At 45.9% G+C, this 18,288-nt stretch overlaps 1 protein-coding gene and 1 non-coding gene across 6 annotated transcripts in view; both read left to right on the top strand.

Moving 5' to 3' along the window:
• Positions 1 to 18,288, top strand: part of PHKA2 (phosphorylase kinase regulatory subunit alpha 2) — an 83,909-nt gene that overhangs the window by 57,228 nt on the left and 8,393 nt on the right. For 3 of the 5 annotated variants that reach the window (XM_068532405.1, XM_068532404.1, XM_068532408.1), the window contains 13 exons: positions 1,160 to 1,294; positions 1,969 to 2,078; positions 3,247 to 3,391; positions 3,645 to 3,723; positions 6,745 to 6,914; positions 7,697 to 7,870; positions 11,559 to 11,647; positions 12,648 to 12,781; positions 13,190 to 13,346; positions 15,117 to 15,196; positions 15,391 to 15,469; positions 15,570 to 15,699; positions 16,270 to 16,371. In XM_068532405.1, coding sequence (XP_068388506.1) covers positions 1,160 to 1,294; positions 1,969 to 2,078; positions 3,247 to 3,391; positions 3,645 to 3,723; positions 6,745 to 6,914; positions 7,697 to 7,870; positions 11,559 to 11,647; positions 12,648 to 12,781; positions 13,190 to 13,346; positions 15,117 to 15,196; positions 15,391 to 15,469; positions 15,570 to 15,699; positions 16,270 to 16,371 — 1,584 coding nt within the window. The remainder of the gene's footprint in view (positions 1 to 1,159; positions 1,295 to 1,968; positions 2,079 to 3,246; positions 3,392 to 3,644; positions 3,724 to 6,744; positions 6,915 to 7,696; positions 7,871 to 11,558; positions 11,648 to 12,647; positions 12,782 to 13,189; positions 13,347 to 15,116; positions 15,197 to 15,390; positions 15,470 to 15,569; positions 15,700 to 16,269; positions 16,372 to 18,288) is intronic. The other 2 variants (XM_068532406.1, XM_068532409.1) reach the window with 2 other exon arrangements.
• Positions 10,915 to 10,986, top strand: TRNAE-UUC (transfer RNA glutamic acid (anticodon UUC)). The gene has a single exon. It is a non-coding gene; the product is annotated as a tRNA-Glu (tRNA).

The following is an 18,288-nucleotide window of genomic DNA, read 5'->3' as shown; positions in this document are numbered from 1 at the left end:
ACAGCTGGCCAGCCGGGCAGCAAGGCTTCCCCTCAGGGCCTTGCTGTGAAGCTCAGATGAGATCATGGATATTAAAATACTTTGAAAAAGCATCATGTGCTATGTAAATATAAGGAGGTGACATTCAGGTCTCAGTGGCATTTATATGTATCATACGTTCAGGTGCCAGCAGCCTGAGGGTACAGTGGTTGGGCTCAGGGAGCTACCTTAACAGTAACCAAGTCTTTCCTCTGGCCTGAGCACCGCCCCGAGCCCCTCCAGTTCCTGGCAGGCTCAGCTGCAGGTGGACACAGCACTGGCCACTCTCTCTGTGGCCAGAACTCCCTTTCTCCAGTTCCCTCCCCAGGACTCCTTCCTTTTGCCAAAGCAGTGTCCCCTCTCTTAAAAGCCAGCGGTACTGGTACAGCAGGTATGGGGGGTCTGAGCCCACCTCCGGCCCCCACATCCCAGGCATCCCAGAGCCCTGCCTGCTAGAGAGCCAGATGCCCAGCCTCACTCACTGGAGTTGGGGCCCAGGCCGGCCCACTGGGTGCATGGCCCAGCTCTGGGGTGGCTCTTCCCTACTAGCGGGGGGCCCTGTGCTGTGTTTCCCAGTGGGCCAGGCTGCCCCACTACCACCAGCCCACTGGTAGGCCCACTTTTCCTTCTCTCCAGAGCATAAAACCTCCTCCCCCCTCCCCCTCCCTCCCCCTCGGTCAGAGCATCCCCTGCTGCACACGCCACTCTTTTATATTGCTCTTCTGTCTTTGAGAGCAGAGGCACAGACTTCTTCTGGTATCCCCTTTGCAAAGCTGTTTCCACTCCTGACCCCATGTGAAAAGAACACAAGACAGGTTTCGAATAAATGCAGACCCACAGGGAGGCAAGACATCATTTGAGATGGGTAATTCAGCTTGGGACCTGTTGAAGACCATTTCTAGAAGTCCCAGACTGTCTTGCACATTGAGGGCACTTGATAAATGTGCACTGTGGGTGTTGAGGGGAGGCAAGGCCAGAGAGAACCCGGAAGAGCGACAGGACAAGCGCTCTCCCTTTCAAAACCACCCAGCACGTGGAGAGCATGCTGTCACAGGCCAGAGAGGAGAGTAGACAACAGCACTCATCCGTGTGAGGGGACGAGGGCCACCGTCTAATGCAGATGCTATGTTCTTGTTCACAGTGACTGTTCTGGCAGAGAACAACCACATTAAGGAGCTGCTGAGGAAACATGGGGTGAGCATCCAGAGTATTGCCGACATTCATCCAATCCGAGTCCAGCCAGGCCGGATTCTTAGTCACATATATGCCAAGCTTGGTAGGTTTGGGGAAATAGCAGGGCATTTTTGGCGAGGGGGCATCTCGGTTCTAGGTTTTGGGTCTGGGGGAGACTGTGATATGTGTAAATTCAAAGGAATTGGGCAAAGCACTAAAGTAGGTGGTTTGACAGCTTCCACGTGAAGAGGAATGGCCACCAAGCACATTCCCCTCATGCCTGTTCAGGAGATGTCACCACAGGTGGCCGTGTGATTCATCAGATCTGTTGTAAAATAAGGAGCCACCTTTGAAAATTCACAATTGGAACAGTCATTTGTGTCTTCGTAATGTTTCTAAATTTTATCTGTGGTCTAAGAAAATGCTTATTTACCCATTAAAATGGGAGATGGGTTCTCTTTACTTTTTCTAAAATCTGACTTTGTTTAGGATCATGGTTCAAGACTAAAGAAATAAAAAGTGAACATTAATAAAGTCCTTTTAATAATTTTATTCCATATAGATGTTGCACCGGGTGCTGTTCTTCTATATGCATGAAAAGAAGGGGGATGGGATTTGTTTTTAATTCATCCTTGTCCCAAAGAAGGATAACAGTATTAGAAAAACCAAACCCCAAAGTGAGTTGTTTAACATATAAATAAGTCTTAGCCAGAATCACTTGGATTAGATGTCACTGTATTTGCTCTAGCTCGAATTTCTCTTTTATTTTCTAAATAGGACGGAATAAGAATATGAAATTGAGTGGGCGACCATATCGGCACATTGGTGTCCTTGGAACATCTAAACTATATGTGATTAGGAACCAGATCTTTACTTTCACACCCCAGGTGAGGAGAGCAGGCCAGTAACAAACCAACAAGCATCTGTTTATTAAGCTGTCTTTTCTGTCTGGGGAGGTACTTTGAATGTGGCAGAATGTGCATGCATGTGTTCAAACAGAGACATAAGATGACACCCAGTACCTAATACAATTCTTTACTCGTGGTAGGTGCTCAATAAATGCGGCTTGAATCGAATCGAGCGTCCCATCAATTCCAGTATGAAATTCATACCACTTTACAAATCTGCTAGTGACATGCCACTTGACTCGCAGCCCTTGTGCCCTAATTGCAATAGTCCTTAACCCTTGCTTAGGCTGTCAGCAGGTCCTCTATCAGCAGAATCCCACATGGGAAGTCTGATTTTTCAGGTCCCAACCCCCTTGACGGGATCCTGAATATACTGATTATGGAACTTTTCTTCAGAGTTTTTGTTTCCAAAGGAAACTAGTCCTGTGGAATGCAAATGAAGCGTTTTTCATCCATTTGGGCAGCTAGAAAGGCCAACTGAGGGATCACTTTGTCAACATGGGGCATAGCCCCCCAACTACCTGGGGACATAGTTGGGCCCTAGGGTCATGGGTCAGTAGCCTCAAGTTGCTCTTTTTCACCCAGCCTGTGCTGCTTGCTTAAATCTTGTGAGTTATTTCCCTTCGTAACAGATTTTAGACCAGAGCTGAGTGTGCACTGGTCCAGAGGCCAGGACAGCAATGATTTTCATCAACATCAGGCAACAGTGCCTCTAGTTCACATTAACCAGGCCATGAATCAGGTAAACACAGTCTCCACGTCTCACCTGCTCTCAGTGGCCCCACCAGGAAAACATCGCCGAGCCCAGCAGCCCTGGACAGTGTAGGAATTAAGGAGTTATTGATTTACTTTCAGGGACAGCGGTGTTGGGCCAGGTCCTTAAATCCCCATCCAAGGAGCTGTAAATAGATCTAGTTGTGCAACTTTCCCTTCTGTGCTAGCACTAACGTAGCCCTGGCTCCTGGGCAGGCGACAGATCGATTTGTCTGATCGCGAGGAGAGCCCCATTATGGGGGTGGATTACAGCCAGGGTTGAGCCTCTTCTCTGGAAACAAAATGCAAGGATTAGTGCTGCCGTGAATGACAGCGGGGGTTATGTGGAGGGAAATGAAGGACAGCCTTGAACCTGGCCTGTTCTGACTTGCAGTTCACTGACCAGCATCACTTCTACCTGGCCCTGGACAATGAGATGATGGTGGAGATGCTGAGGATCGAGCTAGCCCACCTGTGCACCTGCTGGCGGATGACGGGCAGACCCACGCTCACCTTCCCCGTCACCCACACCATGCTCAGTAACGCCGTGAACTTGATCTGCTTGACTCCTGGCCCACTGGTGGTTTGGGCCCTTTTCAAAATGTTTAAAATGAGTCCCATGGACAGAGCTAAGTACTGAAGGGGGGTTCTTAGCAGTTAGGTTTCTTAGGTCAGGAATCTTCTCTGCCATACATATTTTAATTAGATTTTGTTGATGAACACATTTCAGTGCATACCCAAACAAAGTATTCCCAGATTAACTAAACTAACTGATCTTTTTTTTTTTTTTAGCAAACGATGGCTCAGATATTCATTCTGCTGTTCTTTCTACAATTCGAAAACTAGAGGATGGATATTTTGGAGGAGCTAGGTAATTTGTGACTTTTTAAAAAGCGAAAGTAACATTGACCTTTCTTAAAGTCTTTTGCTGCCCTTATCCCATTTTTCATATCACTTGCCGAACATAGAAGCGTGGAGCTTTAGAGTAAAAAGGGAGTTAAAACATCTAATCCAGTCACCCATGTGAAACTGGAATCATCTCTAAGCATCAGTTGGTGGGTGTTTGTGAAGCTTTTATGGGCGCCAGGAGGCCTGGGGCATAGAGAGGTGAACATATCAAGTCTCTCCGAAGTGGCACTCTGGGAATGCATGTATGGAATGCTGTGTCTGTTTCTGCTAAAAGGCGTGCTAGAAAACACTCAGTGCCTAGCATCTGGCAGGTGCTCAATAATCAAATCACTCCTTGAATTGACTTGAGTGTGCTAACACCTTAAGAATAATTCACAGAACTTTACAAATTCCTTCGTGGCCCTCAGAGCAGAGCACCTGAATGGGCCTCCCTAGACCACTGTCCCCTCATCCTCCGTGGAACGACGCCCATTCCGGTTTGCAGGCCCACAGTCCAGCCGGTGCTCCCAGCTATCACAGTGAAGCACCTTGAGGGACAGGGGGCTCACCTCCCATGGAAACCCCTTTCGTTTTTGTACCCCATGACTGTCACAAGGCAGAGGATTTTTCAGTAGCATCTATGCCCTGATCTCTGTGAATCTCCTGGAATATGCCAGAAGGGCCCCAGGATAACCTCACCATGCAGCCGGCCCGAGTAATGTGTGGCCTTTCCGGAGCTTGGGGAGGCTGCCATTTGGTCCCTGATGGAGTGCCAGTTGCTAAAAGTGCTTGGGAGTTGAAGTCAGCCCTTCTTCTCACATCCTCCCACACCAGGGACCCTGCTGCCACAGTGATTTTTTAAAATTATACACGTAAAAATTGCCATCTTAACCATTTTAAAGTGTACAGTTCAGTTGCGTTAAGTATATTCACATAGTTTGCAACCAATCTCTAGAACTCTTTTCATCTTGTAAAACTGAACCCCCCCCCCCCCACCGCCACTGCCCCTGGCAACTACGGTCTACTTTCTGTCTCTAGGTGTCTCATCTAAGTGGACTTATCCAGTATTTGTTTTTTTTGTGACTGGCTTATTTCACTTAGGCTGATGTCCTCAGGGTTGAGTCACTGGATTTCTAAGCACTGGGTTTGGCACCTCTGCTCACCAAGCTCGCTGCAGGTTTTGCTGTAGACTGGAAGTGGCCCTCGCTCCAAGCTTCTCCTGGCCTCTCTCATGAGTGTCAGCGAGGCCATCCCCAGCATTCTGCTATCTAGCTCCCAGGGCTGGTGCCATAACTGCAGTTGGCATCTGCTTTCGTACATTTCATATCCAGCTTGGATAGGTTACCACCTGGCATATGGCGTCATAACCGAGAGACAATACCATACGCCCATAATTAACTGTTTTCCAAAATGAATTCTTTAACTGAAATCTAATCATTGTCAAAAGGATAGCGTGTGCAGTTAATTGAGCCCTTGCAGTGTGTCCTTTGTGGCTTTGCACCTGTTGTCTCACGTTGTCTTCACTTTGTCGTGCAGGCTGTATTCCTATTTTATGGGCAAGGATCTGTAGGCTCAGAGAGCCAGGGGCACAAGATGAGTAGGTGCAGAAGCTCTGTGTGAGTCCAGAAACGGGGCTCTAACCACCATACCGAGCTGGATGGGGGCTTACAGGAATCAGGAGGGCCTCCCGGTTACAGAGTATGGCAAACAATTCAGAGAACCATGGAAAGAAACAGGAATGCCTAGGCTCCATCAGCTACCTTTCTTACTTAGTTCTTCATAATTAAAGTTGAATGTCATTTTGGCTCTTTTTTAGGTCTGAGGGTATTTAAAAAACTGAACTCACTCTACATGCCAGACTCTACCCTCTGGACCCACCTGGGGTCGCTTGCTATCAGAGGGTTTAAAATTACTGCCTTTCCGCCTTTGACCTGATTCCTTTCAACTTCATCAGAGAGGAACTGGTCCCTTGGCTCCACCTCATCTCCTACTGTTTTCAACCTCAGGGCAAAACAATCCTTAGAACTGACCCCAGGGCTCTAGGGGGAAAAAGTTTTTACTTGATTAAGGGAAGGCTTTTCTTTCCCTCAGGCAATGTTTCTTGACATAGTGTACTTGCCCGTGGAAGCTCATGCACCTGTGAATTCATTTGAGCTGCATGCTTCTGTTTACTCTCCTCAAACTAAGCCATTTAAACAAGTCGTAATCTGATGCTGGTAGCTCTGAGGCATCCTACACTTTTCTGCCTCCAGATCCAACACTTTAAGAAGCACATAGTGCCGGCTTTCTTTCTGTACAGTGGACATCCCACTTGCCCCCCGAACCTGGGGGTGAACCAGGTTCAGGGAGCAAGAACTCGGAGGCTGCTGCCTTTGTAGCAGAACCGCATACTGCCAAACCCAGCTCCCAGTTTTCGGTGGAACTTTTCCCAGCCTGATAATAGGGCCACTCTGGGCCACTGTCTCTATCCGGGGATGGCCCGGCCATCACATTCTTTCTAGAGAGAACTTTGGCTCTGAGACGTGCCTCTCCCAACATTTCCCCCCCACCTCCTCCCCGGGCCTTGTGTGGCTGAGTGATAGGGACTCATAAAAGGTAGCACGAGGGCATCCAAAGAATTGTTGCTTGTGGTTTTGTCCTGGTCCAGTTGTTTTAGGGCGAAAAATACCCAAGGGTTGGTTCTGGTTAAAAGTGCTTCGCTCAATATGTTTTGTAAAACTTTGGTTGGTTCAATAAAATAGATTTCTGTTTGTGTTGGGTTTGGGAATAAGAAATCAGCATGATGCATTTTGGCTTTTAATATGCTGTGTGCTTCCACTTCATACTTGCTATTGAATTTTCATTTTAATTTCTTGGCTGACTACTTGTATGGGGCAATCTGCAGAGTGACGTGTTTACTGATTCTGGCAGAAGCGCCACCTGGTTATTGAAAAGTCTCTCGATGATTCATAGTGGAAGTTTGTCCACATCCACCTATATCTCTAACATAGTGTTTCCTTGGCAGAGTAAAATTAGGGAGTCTTTCGGAATTTCTCACCACCTCCTTCTACACGTATCTGACCTTCCTGGATCCAGACTGTGATGAGAAGTTGTTTGACGATGCCAGTGAAGGGAGCTTCAGTCTTGATAGTGATTCAGATTTGGGAGGATATTTGGAAGACACCTATAATCAAGGTACGGCTTGGAATGCCTTTGCAGGTGGTCTCTGAATTTTATTTCAACCTTGGCATTGTGATAAAATTGCCCTAAAACTCAAGCACAGAAAATGATTTGTAATTAACATGACAAAAAAGAGTCTTTGGAAACTTTCACGTATTAAAATGAATAAAATGCCACTTTAATAAACCTAAACTGTAAAAGGGGGGCTTTCTTAAACCTAGAGGGACAAAGAGTTTCAGGAATGCGGACTTTTCACAAAATATAAAGGAAGAAACACACTGCTTGAATTTTCAAAGAAACGGTAGAATGATCTTGGTTTGATTGGATATAAGTGATGAAATCCTTTGTATATAACACTTCTCAAACTGAGGAAGGTTTTGGGTTGAAGTGACCTGTTTTTCACTTTTAGATAGTACTTGGGATTGCGGCTGGGGATTCCATAATGCTTAGCTCACTCATGACAAATTAAAACCAAAAGATCAGATGTTGGCTGCTGGCCCTCCGATTGTCTACATATTCAGCTCATCTTGGGATGATGTGATGTAAACACTATTTGGACCTGTATTTTCTTTTTCTAGGATGAAGTTTCTCCAAATAATAACTTTATGAATACATGCATTATCTATGTAAATCTCTTTACTTTCCAGGGGTAGAGTGGAGGTCAAATATCTATATCAAAATGTTGTCTTTCACTAAATCTACTCAGCACTTCATGCTACACGTAATCACTGTTATGCATTTAGGTTATTTCTGCAGCTTGTTTTCACTGGCTCTTTTTCTTACCTGTGTAATTATAGAAAGCCAGGATGAACTTGACCAGTATATCAACCACCTCCTGCAAAGCACATCCTCGAAGTGCTATCTGCCACCTCTTTGTAAGAAGACAGAGGACAGCCATGTTTTCAGTGCCATCTACTCCACTCGGGATATACTTTCCGTGATGGCAAAAGCAAAGGGTTTGGAAATTCCATGTACATTATTAACTCTTTTCTGCCTGTTAAAATAACTTCTTTTATCAAAGTAGTGCACGAGCATAATGTAAAAGTCAAAGAATCCTAAACGACAACAAAATGCAGCTGTTTCCTGCCTCACCTCTCCCCTCCTCACTGCCCCCAGTCCTTCTACTTAGAGGCAACCACTTTCAACTCTTAGTTGTTTCTTCTGGTATTTATGTATTTCTAAATAATGTGTCTGTAGTGCTGTCTTTGATGCATCGATTTTATTCAGTATCTGTTGACTTTTTCTTACGCAGGTGAGGAATTCAGCTGTGTTAAATCACCACTCCTCTGCTTCACTTCCCCTAACCTGTCCATGCAGTTGTATTAAGGTTTAGTTAAATCAGTATTCACTATTTCTATCATTGTATGTATGCAAATATTATTCCCAGCTCAGTATAATAATATACTACATTATCATTTTTCCTTTTTTCTAAAGTTAATAGTTGCCCTATCTTTTAGTTTGCTTCGCTTCCTTTCTACACCTTCCAATGGCCTCGCAATACAAATCTCCACAAGGTGAATCATATGTATGAATCTCACGGTTCCACTGCTTTTCTTAGAGTCCAAAAGTTTCCTCCCATCTGGCTGATTGCACTCTAAGCCTCTTGCATACCTGGCATCCTGGGACTTTTCTTTACTATAATCCTTGGAATCTCCTTTGCTTGTCTATTCAGTTGGGTTCCCTGTTTCTTGATTCTGGCATGTTCCCCTTTCTCAATTTATTCCTTTGGTGGAATACATTCTAGAACAGTTTCAATAGGTTTTAAAAAATGGTGCAATGGAAGAGGGCACAGTAATGACAGCCCTTAACTTGCTTGTTTCTGGAGTTCACTGCCCCTTTTGGCCTGGTCACCCTCCACATCCAGGATGTAGATTTTATCACTGGGATCTTCCTTCATCATCATCTGGGAGACTTCCTTGTCTCCTTTGTTGGCTCTCCTGTTTTCTGTATCTCAACTTTTCCTCTTTCTTAGCTTACTATCTTATTTTGGTGGAGGACATCCAGTAGTTTCCTAGGAAACAGTGCATGGTGGGTAAAATTGTTGAGACCTTTCAAGTCTGAAAATATCTACAAATTATCCATTTGAGAGTTTGGCTGGGTATAGCATTCTAGATTGAAAATAAATTTTCCTTAAGAATTTTGAAAGCATCTCTTCATTGTCTTCTAGCTATCAGTGTTGCTACTGAGAAATCTGAACCCATTCTGATTTTTGATCCTTGAAATATAAACGGTTATTCTCTTTCCAAGTTTTTAGGATTTTCTCTACTCTCAGGTTCTGAAATTTCAATGATGTGCTTTGTTCTGGGTGTATTTTCATCCACTGTGTTGGCTACTCATTGGGCCTTCTCTATCTGGAAATTTATGTTTTTCAGTCCTGTAAAGTTTTTCTGAAAAATTCCTTGACTCATTTCCTTCCCTACATTTTCTCTTGTCCTCCCTTTCTGGTACTTCATGATTCCAGTGTTGACCTCCTGAAGAAGACTTTATCGTTTCTCTCCCGTCTTCCATTTCTCTGTCTTTTGATCTGTTCTGAGAGCAATTGCTTCAACTTTTTGTTCCACCTGCTCAGTTGAGTTTTTCCACTTTTGCTGTCATGTTTTAAATCTTTGTTCTCTGAATTGTATCTGTTCTTGTTTCATGAATGCAATATAATTCTTATTACTCTAAGAATTAATGGCAGGGCTTTTTGTTTTTGTTTTTACATTTTCTTCTCCCGAAATGGTTTCCATTTCCCCCAAGTCAATTTTTCCTGTTTGTATTGGTTTCTATCTTCCACAGTAGAGTCTTTCCTCCAGTGCTGGGCGTTCCTTGGTTATCTGCTCGTGCATATAAGAATCTCCAAGCCTATACCTGTAAATGGGGCCTGTTGGGTTTATGGGTGAAAGCAGGGCAGATTTCCCAGAGATGTTCTACAATCTCCTTTGCAATCTCCTTTGTAACCTGTAAGGGTCTGATTGCCTCGAGCTATACAGTCATTTATTCCCCCAAGGAATGTACCCGCACCTTCAGACATGTGGGTCAGCATCCCCTCCAGAGACACACATACCACCCCTTTTTTACCCTCTTCAGAGAGACCTTCTAGTCTTCTATCAGGGTGAGCAAGGCAGTTGCCAAGCTGTGTGAAGTTGCAGAAGGCATCTAGGGAGCTCACTGCCTCTCACACACCTTCTTCTCCGTCTTCCTTCTTTTGGTTACCCTCTCTGGACCCCCAAGTTCTGGAGGTCCATGGTGCAGCAAGCTCCTTAGACTTCTGAGGATTCTCTGTTATAAATCTGACTGGTTCTTGGTTTTCCCCACTGCAGTCTTGGGTTTGGTTGCCTTGTGTCTACTAAATGTTTTCATCCATCAGCTTTCCCACTTCCAAAATGTTACTATTGTCTTCTCTCCTGCTTCCCTATTCTTTAGGGTTTGCCTTTTTTTAAATTAATTTTTGTAGTGTTAGTGGGGGTTTAAGAGGAAGTAAAATTAAAACTTATGTTTAATCCACTAGTGTTACCTGACGGTCTATAAATGCCTTTTATTTATTTATTTTTAAATTTATTTATTTTTTATTTTTGGCTGCGTTGGGTGTTCGTTGCTGCGTACGGGCTTTCTCTAGTTGCGGTGAGCAGGGGCTACTCTTCATTGCGATGCGTGGGCTTCTCATTGTGGTGGCTTCTCTTGTTGCAGAGCATAGGCTCTAGGCACATGGGCTTCAGTAGTTGCAGCACGCAGGCTCAGTAGTTGTGGCTCGTGGGCTCTAGAGCGCAGGCTCAGTAGTTGTGGCGCACTGGCTTAGCTGCTCCGTGGCATGTGGGATCTTCCCAAACCAGGGCTTGAACCCATGTCCCCTGCATTGGCAGGTGGATTCTTAACCACTGCACCACCAGGGAAGCCCTATAAATGCCTTTTAAATATACCTCATCTTTACCTTGAAAGCTTCCTATTTTCCCAAGATGATATGACATACCCTGGCAGACAGAGATGGCTTAATGAATAAATACTGATAACATCTAAAGGTGGTTAAAAGGGGAATTCCCTGATGGTCCAGTGGTCAGGACTCAGTGCTTTCACTGCTGGGGCCCAGGTTCAATCCCTGGTCAGGGAACTAATAAGATCCTGCAAGCTGCACAGCGCAGCCCCCAAAATTAATTAATTAATTAATTAATTAATTAATTAATTAATTAATTAAAGGTGGTTAAAAAACATAAGCACTAACACCCAGCAGTGGCAAAGTGAAACACACAGTGGACAGGAGGCTGGTACACCTCGATTATGAGAAGGCCAGTGACCTTGGACAAATGACAAGGTCATTGGACAAACCTTGGACAAACCCTCTCTGGTTCTCAGTTTCCACATCTGAAAGAAAAAGAAGTTGGACTCAATCATTTCTAAGGCTCCTTCCAGTCCTAGATGCTATGTAGTTTTCCCTGAATTCTAAGAGAGAAAAGTGGAATTCAGCTCCTTAAAGCAAGATGTGTCCTGCTCATTTCTTATTTCCAGAGTTAGCACATGATGTGGCCACATGAAAAATTCTTTTTGAAATCAATGAAACTAAGTAAGTATTCATTCCTTATTTGGTTTGTACTGAATAGGGAGTAGCCGCCGTACCTCTTAAAAGAAGTATTTTATCCTTCCTCCTGCTCAGAAGAGCTTTCTCTTTATTCTTTTGTTTTCTAGTTGTTCCCATGGCTTTGCCAACTAAAGTTCTAAGTGCCCACCGTAAATCACTGAATCTTGTTGATTCTCCTCAGCCGCTCCTAAAAAAGGTAAAGTATTTAGAATCACTTTTTCAAAAAGTGTAATGTTCTTTGGTGCTGGTGTAGTCCCAAGAACTCTTAAATGGTTGAACTCAAAAGAGCACATTTCTTGGTATCCAGGACTTTCAGGATTAGAAGTTCTGGGTTTTGATGTGCACCCACTCAGTTAGTTGTCTGGCTTCTGGTTTGTGTCAGTATGCACACTGAATTTGATGCAAACCTTTATATTTTGCATGTAGGAGATGGCTATTGACATTCTGCCTACCCATCAGAATCTGTGTCACATTAGAGGAAATGAGCTAGCTCACTACCAGCCCTGTCCTATCTGTGCCAGCCAGCCAAAGCCGGGCTACTTGCGGAGCAGGGCACAAAACCAGAAAAAGATTCCTCTGGAGAATAAAATCCCAGGGTGTTCCCCACTAGTTCCCATAATTTGTTATTTTATCCAAAGTTCCCTTTGATTTTATCAGAAAGATTCAGCGTCTGTTGGAGACTATTTTAACCTAACCACAATTTTAGGTTGTTTAAAACTCACATATTTTTTGTGTGTGTTTTGCCTTCAAAAAACATTTTATTGAAGTTTAACATATATAGAGAAAAGTATATAAAATATAGGTATAGAGCTCAATGAATTATCACTGAGCCGATAGACCTGTGTGCGTAACAAGCGCCCTTTGTGTCCCTCCCGGTCGCTTCCTCCCCCTCCACTCAAAAGGTAACTGCTAGCATGAGTTCTAACACCAGGGGTTGGTTTTGCCTGTTTTTGACCTTTACATAAATAAAATTTACACATATTTTAACCTGTTCAGTTCAGTCTCTTGCAGACATCCACTAACACAATGATTCACTGATCAGAAATATAAACAAAAAGCCCCAAAAGATACAATGAAAACCTGAAGCATAGCACAGCAGCAGAGTTCCAAGACCAGGTTGGTGTGTCACTTCCTGATCTTCTGGAAGTTCGCATGCTCAGCCCCCCTCCCCTGCTTTTTGGCTTTTGTATGGACAGGCCCCCGAAGATGACTTCCAGTTTCCCAGAGATGACCACGGCGACGTAGACTGTGAGAAGCTGACTGAGCAGCTAAAAGATTGTTCGAACCTACAGGACCAAGCGGACATTCTGTACATTCTGTATGTAATAAAGTAAGTGGGTGGGCTTCACTAGGTTGAGCTTTCTCTGTTCTCCTTGCTCTTCGTCCTAGGCTTCTTGGCCTTCCAGCAAGCCGCATCATGGTCATAGTCACCCAAGCTACCCAGACTCACCGTGAGCAGACTCCCATCCCCTTCTCTACCTGCTAGTGTTGTCCTCCCAAGATGAGAAGGCTGGGTGAGGCCAGGATCTCACCATTTCCTGATGTTAGGCTTCTGTTTCAAATAGACAGAAGACGACGCAGCCCTCTCGGTGAGACTCAGAGGCACTGGGAAGCCCCCAGGCACTTGGCAGAATGCGTGGTGATTCATTCCCCTCCCTGCCAAGTGAGCTCTATTGCAAGAGAATCTGGCCTTGAAACGTTCTGGGCCATACTTCTGGGGTTTTCCATCTCTTGACAGGGGTCCCGGCTGGGACACAAATCTCTCTGGACAGCACGGGGTCACTGTTCACAACCTCCTCAGCGAGCTCTATGGAAAAGCCGGCTTGAACCAGGAGTGGGGTCTGATCCGCTACATCTCTGGCCTACTCAAGAAGAAAGTGGAAGTCCTGGCTGAGGTCAGAGCAACCATGCACGTGAAGGGTGTCTGTCTGTCCTTTCTAGCCCGGTGCCCTCTTCCTATCATGAAAGCTGGAGGCAAGCACCTCCATTTGTAAAGGAAACGCGTTGTTTAATATACAGACGGAGCTGGTCCTTCTCTCCTGACCTCTCACTGCTCTTAGAAGACAGGCAGAGGAAATGAAATTCAAGTTGATTAGTTTTGTTACTTCTTAGCTGCAGAAAAGGGTTTACCAAGAAATAAAATGAAAATGCTCTGTGGCCTGGCACCCTCTTAAACAGAGCTCTCTTATTTCTGCACATCTGCAATACAGTCATCATCAGTATTTTAACCCCAAGGCCCTGCAAAATCCAGAACTGCTTTCTATGACATTCAAGTTCTTTTTTTTTTTTTTTCCTCTTATTTATTTATTTATTTATTTATTTATTTATTTATTTATTTAATGGCTGCATTGGGTCCTCGTTGCTGCACACGGGCTCTCTCCAGTTGTGGCGAGCGGGGGCTACTCTTCATTGTGGTGCACGGGCTTCTCACTGCGGTGGCTTCTCTTGTTGCAGAGCATGGGCTCTAGGCACGCAGGCTTCAGTAGTTGTGGCACGTGGGCTCAGTAGTTGTGGCTCGCAGGCTCTAGAGCGCAGGCTCAGTAGTTGTGGCACACGGGCTTAGTTGTTCCGCGGCGTGTGGGATCTTCCCGGCTCAGGGCTCGAACCCGTGTCTCCTGCATTGGCAGGCGGATTCTTAACCACTGCGCCACCAGGGAAGTCCCCAGGTTCACTGTTTTAGTAAGGTGATGGTATTTATTATATGTGAATAATGGGGAAACTGGTAATTTAGGACTCTAATGTGGTCATTAACTTTTTTTTTTTTATTAGTTGTTTTGTTTGTTTTTTTTATACTGCATGTTCTTATTAGGCATCAATTTTATACACATCAGTGTATACATGTCAATCCCAATCGCCCAATTCAGCACACCACCATCCCCAGCTCACCGCAGTTTTCCCCCCTTGGTGTCCGTATGTCCGTTCTCTACATCTGTGTCTCAACTTCTGCCCTGCAAACCGGCTCATCTGTACCATTTTTCTAGGTTCCATATACATGCGTTAATATACGATATTTGTTTTTCTTTTTTTTTTTCTTTTTTTAATTATGTTCCTTGGTCTGTCTTTATTTATTTATTTTTGGCTGTGTTGGGTCTTCGTTTCTGTGCGAGGGCTTTCTCTATTTGCGGCGAGCGGGGGCCACTCTTCATCGCGGTGCGCGGGCCTCTCTTGTTGCGCGGAGCACAGGCTCCAGACGCGCAGGCTCAGTAGTTGTGGCTCACGGGCCCAGTTGCTCCGCGGCATGTGGGATCTTCCCAGACCAGGGCTCGAACCCGTGTCCCCTGCATTGGCAGGCAGACTCTCAACCACTGCGCCACCAGGGAAGCCCGGTCATTAACTCTTAACATCAGTATTTTAGGACTCACAGCAGCTCATCCTCCTTATGGAATATCAGGGATTCCAGTGTGTTTGCTACAGGGGGTGAGCATAAAATACCCACTAATAGGCGCTGCAGAGCCAGGCCTGGGGCCACATTTTGGGGACACAAAGATCACGGGGACCCAGCTCCGGCTGGGTTGCTCAGTCTGGGGTCTGTGTATGAATTTTCAAATAAATAGCAGCATGGGTCATAAAGTTTGTAAAGGTAAGTTTATGATCTTATTGGCAGTGCTAATCTTTCTCCGGCTTTGCTAATCTTTCTCCCCCTCACCCTTTTCCTAAATGTGTAGGCCTGCACGGACCTGCTGTCGCACCAGAAGCAGCTCACGGTGGGCCTGCCGCCAGAACCCCGGGAGAAGACCATCTCTGCGTAAGTCTTCAACCTGGGGGCCTCAGGTCTGGGGGCAGTACCTGGGGGGAAAACATCAGTGCTGTCCACCATTCAGGAAGAGAGTCTTTTTATAGACACTGTCACTGGAGCGCTTCCAGCAGGAAAATGAGGATATTCCATAGAGGACTAGGAGGCATCTTTCATGGCGTTTGTGTCCTGATGCTCCTTCCTAGGCCTCTTCCCCCCGAGGAGCTCACAGAACTCATTTACGAAGCCAGCGGGCAGGACATCAGCATCGCTGTCCTCACGCAGGTCAGCTGGCCATGGAGGGGCGGGGCTATCTCTGGGCAGCAGGGGCTTCTCCGCCCCCAGCCAGTCTCTGAAGCCCTGTCTCCACGTATGTCTGTGTCAGGAGATTGTGGTTTACCTGGCAATGTATGTCAGGGCACAGCCCAGCCTCTTCGTGGAGATGCTGAGACTCCGGATTGGACTCATCATTCAGGTGATGGCCACTGAGCTGGCGCGGAGCCTGAACTGTTCAGGTGCGATTCTCATGCGCGGCTCCCACAGCTCCTGCACCCACCCGCCCCTGGGGAGCCCTGCCCAAGTATTCTGGAACCAGGGCTTCTGAGCCTTTGGGTGGGCTCATGGCTTCACCAGATTCTCTCGTTTAGATGTAACTTCCACCAAACCATCCAGCACAGGGTGTTGAATTTCATAGGTTAGGGAAAATGAGGCTCTGCTCCTGACATCTGAGTTCCTTACTGTTTCTCCTTGTGGTAAGATGTCACCCCCCATTTCATAAAACCTCTGCTGGGAGAAATCCTACCAATTTAAATATGTAAATCAACTGCAAGATGCATTCCAACATTGGGGGTTATTACAGTGTGAAAAATTATGTGTCTGAGTTAAGAAAATACACAACTTAAATAGCAGCATTTAGAATCACCAAGGATCAGTACCTTTCAGTCCTGAAGCAGTAGAGAGGTAATCCTGAGCAGGGAGACCTACCACAGTACCCTGTGTCTCCACCACCACCCCACGCCCACGCGACTCTACCTTCCCCTGCCACCAGTCCTGTGTCGGGACACTTACACGATGTTTGTTTTTAGGAGAAGAAGCTTCTGAAAGTTTGATGAACCTCAGCCCTTTCGATATGAAAAATCTCCTACACCATATTTTAAGTGGAAAAGAGTTTGGTGTTGAAAGAAGCGGTAAGTAAATGCCCGTCTTACTGAGGGGAGGGGGTCAGAGAGGGCTTGACTGACGTGTCCAACATGGCCTGGAACTGCTCCATTTCTATACAGATCAACATCAGTAATCGCGATTCGGGACATGATGTTTGGGTATAAGGTTCCTACTTCACTGAGATGGACAGAGTTCTAGGTTTAAGGTTGTGACTTGTAGGGCTTTCTGACCCCTCGTGGGCTGGCTGGGAGAGCTGCGGTCCCATGTGGGCGTGGTGCGCACCCTGGCCTGCGGCCTCCCTCCTGCAGTTGGCCCAGGCACCGTCACTTGTGCACAGGGGGTAGGAGCAGGTGAGGTGACCAAGGTGTCACCTCAAGGTGACAAGGGCTGTCTTTTCCCAGCACCTGAGTGCCCCACCTTTAGTGTGGGTTGGTTTTCAATTAGACCCCCCATCACCCTTCGTGGACCCAGATAAAAGCCCTCTGCAGCCTCACAGCACCTTCTTGCTGAGTGAGTTTGCCTCGTCCCCTCCTTGCTCTCTCTCACTTTTTATCTGTACCAGAACCCTGTTTGCAGTGCTAGGAAATATAATCGCCCAAGTCCTGGTGGAATTCTGTTCTCAAATGCTCCCTAATTATAATTGAAGCAATTATCATTTACCCTCCTCATAATAAAGTGAAATGATTTGCAGACACATCTGTGAATTTATTTCATCAAGCCAAAGAAATGCAGTATGGGCTGTCATTCTTTTTATTTAATAAGGACATTGGGTACTTCGGATCTTTTCTTTAGAGTGGGCGCCAGCAGGCAAACAAAACTGGCATCGTGCAATCAGATGTGTTTTGGTGGGTTTTCTCCTTTCCTGAGGAATGCTCAAGATCCTTTTCCAAAAGTAATTTTCAGTTCTTTCAAATGCACAATCCTTGAAATGTAAATATATAAGATTAATATTTAATGTGTTCTGCTCATCAAAATAATATATGTGGTTTGACACAGATAATTACTAAAAATTGTTATTAGATACAAAGCTATAGAAGCTTATGAAACTAGGAACAGAGTAATGCCACTTGAAACCATAAATATGTCTAATTGCAAGCAAGGCCAGAAGAGGTCCTGTCTTTTTGCATATAGCATCATTTGTTAATTGTCCTTTGTAATTGTTCAATTTTTATAAATTTAGGAAACTCAAATAGTCTTAGAATTTTTATTACATCCTGAGATGCCTGAGATGAGTATTTTCAGCTAATGCCCACCCTATACAGGCCCCACTGTAGCTTCCCAGACCCCTTTGGGTTCTGTTTTCCACTCTCCTGGTGTCCCTCCTCCCTCTCTGGCTAATCGTTGTGTCTCCTTTGTGGGTCCTCCCTCTGTGCTGTCCTTTGGCACCTCATTTGTCTCTGCTCTTCTGGCAGTGCCCTACTCCCATGGCTTCGGGGGCGGGTTGGGTGGGAAGGCAGGACACGCAGAGGATGCTGCCCGAGGAAATGACCTTAGAGTCGGGCCTGCAGAAGGAGAGGACGCACCTGGCAGAGGGGAGCAGGCAGGCCAGGAGGGAGCCGCCTGTGCAGTGCCCAGTGCCGAGTGGCTGGCCTGGAGGGGACAGCTAAGAGGGGCGGGTGGGCTCACGTCGGTAGGGCTTTGTGTGCCCCTGTGAGGCTTTAACCTGAAGAAGGATTCCATGTGGACAGCGACATGGCCGCACGTGCCTTTGAGAATGATCGCTGTGAGCTCACCGCGGAGAAGCGGGTAGTGGGGCAGGGCGGGCAGCAGAGGGGAGCCAGGTGACGGGTCCTCCCTGCCCCTTCTGTGTGCCTTCGCCACCTCCAGCCTTTGGTCGGCTTGTTCTCCCAGGACTTCCCTCTCCGGCCCCAAGGCTGGACCTTAATTAGGTGGTCTCAGTTTTCTGCAAGGAAGGGGGTGCATTTGGAGAAGTAAAAAATTAT

The sequence above is a fragment of the Eschrichtius robustus genome, chromosome X (genome assembly GCF_028021215.1).
Source record: "Eschrichtius robustus isolate mEscRob2 chromosome X, mEscRob2.pri, whole genome shotgun sequence".
Classification (NCBI taxonomy): Eukaryota; Metazoa; Chordata; class Mammalia; order Artiodactyla; family Eschrichtiidae; genus Eschrichtius; species Eschrichtius robustus.
This window is presented reverse-complemented; position numbering and strand designations above follow the sequence as displayed.